The 6312-nt window shown below is 37.3% G+C and overlaps 1 protein-coding gene across 1 annotated transcript; it reads left to right on the top strand.

Moving 5' to 3' along the window:
* The first annotated feature begins 2212 nt into the window (after positions 1–2212).
* LOC115234444 lies at positions 2213–4476 on the top strand. Its single transcript, XM_029805515.1, has 5 exons — positions 2213–2292; positions 2556–2745; positions 2804–2924; positions 3045–3203; positions 4184–4476. The coding sequence occupies exons 1-5, from the start codon at positions 2250–2252 to the stop codon at positions 4220–4222; spliced, it is 552 nt and encodes a 183-aa protein (XP_029661375.1). The 5' UTR covers positions 2213–2249; the 3' UTR covers positions 4223–4476.
* Positions 4477–6312: the final 1836 nt, after the last annotated feature.

Genomic DNA, 6312 nt, shown 5'->3' with positions numbered 1-6312 from the left:
GTGTAACATGATTTATCGCGCACGAATTTAATACTTATACCAACCCCCTTACCCCTCACGTGAAACGTTACGAGAGGAGATTTGTCCGGAACGACAGGAAACGGACAGTCGCATACAAATCGGTCGTCCGGCGAGGAACAGCGCGGATTTTTATGTACGTCGGCTCGTTCTCTATGTGATACGCGAGACGAGGAATTCGAATCGCGTCTCGTTTTGGAACGAAATACCGAATTTGTCTCGCGTTCACAAATGTACGCGCTGATGGTTCCACGCTACGCGAACCCGTTGTTTTTATGTCGTTTTGAATTATTGCGATGCGGACTTGGATTCTGTCAAATTGCGTGATCGCGAAACGACGTTATAAAATTTCCAACGGAAAGGGATCTATTCAAGATTTGTACGATTTTATATATTCTAATTTTATAAATTTATTACTCCTTTCACGAATGCGATAATTTTACCAAGAGTCCCGCGAAACTCCATGTCCAAGTATTAAAGATAAAAAAGATCGGAAATCCTTTGCAATCAGGGTAAGGCAACATCAAAAGCAATCGATTAAATCTCGCCTGTCAAACTATTTGCACCGGTGCCGAACTATAATACGTCATTTCGAGGTTTATCGGCGAACGCAGACGACGGGTTACAGATGCGTGTTACAAACGTACGTCTCTCCTTCCCCGCCCGGAAACCACCTCGCATTCCCGCGGACATTTCCGCCCGTCGGCTGTCGAAGGTCGGACCGCTGTTCGATCTAGTGTCACGTGTCGACAGGAAGCTCGCGTCGCCGGTCGACCTGGTTGCTACTTCTTGAGCAATTTCGCATCCGTGCCGAGCGAGCCCATCAAGTACAGCGCGAGCGGAAGCGGAAGCCGCGAGTTTCTCGCTCTGGAGTATCATTCGCCGCACGTGTCTGCGATCGACATCGAAGTCGGGGTGGATTATAATGCCGCGCTCGCAGGAGGGTGAGTCTCGAGAGGAGCGATACATATCAACCCTCAGTTAAAGGACTGATTGTGAGATTGTCAATTCTAGTTTCGCTTACACTTTGCACGCTAATTCTCTCAATATCCGATTTGCCGATCATTTCGAATAGCTTAAAGTTACTTGTTACTTGTGAGTAGATATCTCTTTTTTATAAAATATTTTATTTCACGTTTTATATTAAATAAAACGTATAATTTTTGAGATAGCGATACTGACGATATATATTTTACACAAAGATTAGATAATTATTTAACTTAACATAATTTTAAAAAGATTATATAAATATTAAATAAATATTAAATAAATATTTTTAATATATCAATATATCAATCCATTCTAACTAATGTATCAAACCGATATGATGTTCCAAACATCAAATTTTTTGATATCATAAAGCGATATTTTATAAATTAAACAAAATTATTTAATATATAATAAAACTTGAAAATAAATAACAGAATATTTTAATATAACAAACATTCAATTTAATTATATGCGTGTATGAATATTTCTTAAAAATCTGTAAATCTTAGATCCATGGGTCGCATCAGTCAAGTGAACGTGAACAGCACGGCACTCGATCATACCGTGGTAACGATCGTGATTACCAATACGGGTTTGATTCCGACGTCTTATCAGTCAAAGATCGTGGACTGTCCCGATAGCCTTCCAGAGTCTTGGGTGAACGCTACATTTCCTAAAAGACTAATTCAACCTCGACGGAACCAAGCAGTGAGCTTGAATCTTTACGGCGAACTGCCCACAAACGAGTTTTACTGCTCTGGTAAAAAAAAAATTAATGACTCACGATAACTAGAAGAAGATAAAGTATGATCGTTTCTAAATGATCAAACCCATATTTAAATAACATATAATTAGTATTTTTTTTCTACAATTTTCTATATTTTTTCTTTTAACGCAAATCGATCTTCTCTACGGATGTAATGGAGAGTAGAAAGAATCGATTTGGTATCGTGTAAATTATTGTAGTATCGAGTATTGTACGAATGTCATTGTCACTGCGTTCGAAATATATTCCAGTGCAATTGCTAAACCGTCTCGGAGAAATGGTGGCCACCAGAAAGATAAAGATACGAAAAATGGATCGTTGCTTCTGTACGCTACACTGTTTATGCGTGTGCGTGGGCGACGCACGTGGCACCGGCTGTCAACCGATGCCGCTCGAACTTTATCACGCAGCTGGATTTCGCGGTCCCGTCCCGTTGCATCATCGTCAAATTTTCTCGGACATTTTCTTGGACGTTATGTTCTTCATCGTTTCGTTAATATTGCTCTTGCTTCTTATGGGTTAGTGTAATCGATTCAATAGCTTCTAAAAAAAATCGCCTACTAATATATCTTTTTATAATTTGTAATCTTTTTTTAAAGCAGTTTTAATGTGTTGTATTTTTAACATTTTCTAACTATTTAGCAAAGTTCATATTTAACTGATTTTTATGCATTCTTATAGTTTAATTATTTTATCCTAGCACACATTGTATTTCTTGTAATTCAGTTTTTATATTTTTATTATAACAATGTACATTCCGAAGCATTTGTTTCTTCTCTAGGTTTTCTGAAATGGTTTATGGGTCTGTACATACCGGCGATGAGCCGTTGGGGTTTAGACTCGTTGCTGGAAACCAGCATAATGTCGGAGTATTTCGAACGAGAATTAAAATATAAGCGCGTGGTGAGGGATGAGCACGGTGCACCGGTGCATCCGGATACGCGCAAGAGAACCGTCAGGATATGCAGCAGGTGAGAACACAATAGGTAAATATATGCACAGTCGCGATTCAACGAGTGTATTCTTCAGGAAAGCGGAATTCTTCCTAAACGCGATGTTTTTCCTGATTTTCCCGTTCGCGGTTTGCTGCCATCGTCTCAAGAGATTTTCTCGATCCGACCGAAGACGTTGTTACTCGAAAGAATCTAAAGTAAGAGTCCTTTTCCTTTGTCCTTTCACATGTATGTATGTCAAGTAAGATTAGAATAGAACTTCGCGACGCAACCTCATCTCCTTTATTGCGGCACGTGTTCCGCGCCTTCTCGTCTAGATTAGTTTGACAACCAACGAAAGCGAACATACGAGAACGATTTGCGTGAACACTTATGGCGATAGTCGCGATTCACAAATGGAAGTCGAAGACATCAAGTACATGATGGACGAATTGAAGAAGTCTGAGGAATCGTTACGTAATCATAGTAGAAGTAAGGTAAGCATAGGAAGAGTAACGAACAAAATAAATGACAGTAATAAAGACAAGTAGATGAAGAATATAAATAAGAAATTATATTTGAAATGACATTTCAATGCTTTGCGTATTCTCTTTGGAAATATCTAATGGAGCATTTTTGTACTAAAAATATTTACTCCGAAATTACGAATATCTCTACAAAATATAATATCTGAGCGTTCGGAATACACATTGCATAATAAATATTTCGTGTAACGATTAAAGATTAAAAGAGTAAGAATGATAATATTTTTTTATCTGATATATTTTTATATTTAATATTCTGCAAATTATTATTTTTTTTCATTTTTTTTTTTAAATCGAAACTTTTTCTGTGCGTTAATTACCCGAGTGCAAAACTCGCGCGTGTTGGTTTTGATTACGTGGGATTAAGAACACTCTGAGGATCGTATATTTGGGAATCGAATTTATCATCATGAAAGAGTAAAACAAGAGCAAACGTATGTGTATACGCAGAGAGATTAGAGAGATTAGAGTGCAGGGAGATTAGAGTTCCGGGCATGTGTAAAATATAGGAAGAACGTAAACGCGAAAATGTTCGCGCGAGCGAGCGAGCGCGCACGTATGGCGCAGTACGTGACCCCAAAATAGTGAATGGGATACGACGACGATTGGCCTGATAAAAGCGATATTTCATTCGCGCATACGCGTAATACGCCATTCCTCATGAATGCACCATAAAGTAGATGTTATTTGTCGTTTTGAGAAAACTATCGTTTCGAGAATTTTGAGAGAACGAAACATCCAGATAAGCAAAACTAACGCGTTATATTTATTTTTAGCATCTTTTTTTTTTATATTCAACTACAGTTAGATATTTTTATATTTATTATCTACCGTAGACATTAAATGTTATTTGTCAAAATGAATAGAAAGAAAGAAAGAGAAAGAGAGAATCAGATGACAGGAATGATATCGTTGCGATTTTATTCTTCCAGAGAAACTGCTGTATAAAAGAATACCGACCGTATCATTAACACTATTTGGGAGACTGAAATAAGTTTGACGTAAATTGTCATAGGAATTTTAAGAATCGCGTCTTGCAAGATCCACATTCAAGATATCTCTATAATTATCGCTAATAATGTCGTTATAAAATATATGTATGAAATACTATAGTTTAATAAAGATATAACGATTATTTTATATAGTCCGTAAAAACGTGTTTAACCGGGATTAAATTTATTTTTAAAAAAATATTTAAAGCTCAATATTATTTTCCTCAATTATATTATGCGCTGATAAGTGTTACTTCATAATTATTATTGTATATGTTATAATTATAATTATGGCGTATAGCGATTGCTATAGCTTTTAATTTTGGGACACCATAATGAAAATAATTTATAGTGAAAAATACAATTCGAAAAACAAGCTGCAAAAGAGCGAAGAAGAAAGAGGAAACGCATAGAAAGGCAGAGAGGAGTCCAAGAGAGTAATGCGCAATGCGGTTGTGCCGGAGACTCGGAGAATTTGTGACCGCTTCCGGCGGATATCTACGGCACGGGGGTGGGTGTATCCCGGGTCTAACCCATTTTTTTCGTTGAGTGCTATTTATGTACACCATCTGGATGTAAATATTCATGCGGGATGCGCGCGCATTGCGTACCTAGCCGCGGCGAATCGAAATAAATGTCCGTCTCGCGGGCGAAATGAGCGGAATTTCCGCTTTTCGATCGAACGGACACTCATCGGTACTTTATTTGTGTCTTCGATACTTCTGTGTATGTACGTACGTTGAAATTATGTTATCGTAACTTGCGTTTGTCTACTTTCGCGAAAAACGCGACTGACTTCGTTCATCTTTAACTTCGCAACGAACAGTCTTGTAACGAAGAGTTGCAAAAACTAACATAACAGAGAAATGATTCCAGAAAGTTTAATTCAGAGTTACGGCAAAAAGATAATTCAAAGTAGGTCTGTAAAGGAGAATTGATCTGTTTGGAGGAGAGAAGCAACTTTATCGAAAACACGGAATAAAAATTTGCCAAATATACATTTGCACTTTACGATGCGTTATTTTTAAATATGATAGAAAAGAGCAATGTAGTTTTTCATACAATTATACCACGATGCGAATGCACACGCGATTATTTAATAATATATAACAATATTCTTCCGTAAAATTATAGTAGAAAAATGAATATTACGGTTATAGTTAAAAAACTATTTTCATTTGTGTAGATTTTACGATACCAGCATAATTAGATCTTTATGATATTCAAATTATCTGATTAAATATTAGTTATATTTCGCTCGCTAATATTCATTCAAAATTCATTAACATACACAATAATAATTTAAAAATTAAAATTCCTATATATCTCAGTTACTTTGTCAATCTAATTTTTGATGTCACAGGAAATAATCATAAAATATTCACACAGAAATGAAAATAATAAGTTCTTTGGAAGTAGAGTTAATTTATAGTATTCACTTCTGCGTCGACGAGAGGCCAGATGTCACCGGTCAAGAGATGACAGTTGGGAGTTCGCTCACATCCCAACCGAGATCTCATATAAAATCACGGGTATGCTCCTTATAAGTATGGCGCAACCATAGCACAATGCGTATGGAAATGTACAGACCTGCGCCGACTTCCGTATGTCTGTGTACGACGGTCCGGAGAAAGGCCGTCCTTTCGCCATTGTAATTCGGTAGCCTCCGGGCCTCCGGGTTCTTAGGATATATATCGGCCATACGTACTCCAATGACCACAAGAACGGTAAATGGATGGATACGGGCATCAACGGAACAATAGCCATGCTGGGTAACGTCTACGGTTCGCCACGAGAAGAATGCATCGTTCTTGGTTTTCGCGATCGGATATCACAGCCCTCGGGTTCGCTTCGCGTAGATCGGACGCGGAAAAGTCAGACAACGAGTGAACTAGCGGATCTTATTAAAGAACGTATCGTACGTGAATCATGATAACTTTGCGGAGAGAGAACCGATTAGAATCAAAAATTAATAAACGTTTTAATTCAAATATTCTCAAATCGCAGATATGCTCCATCGGTGATGTTTGTTAATTTTTATTAAATTTTTAAAAATAATTTAACCATTG

Source organism: Formica exsecta, unplaced genomic scaffold (assembly GCF_003651465.1).
Source record: "Formica exsecta isolate Colony F162 unplaced genomic scaffold, ASM365146v1 scaffold2, whole genome shotgun sequence".
NCBI lineage: Eukaryota > Metazoa > Arthropoda > Insecta > Hymenoptera > Formicidae > Formica > Formica exsecta.
The sequence above is the reverse complement of the archived record's forward strand: the minus strand, read 5'-3'. Positions and strand labels throughout refer to the sequence as shown.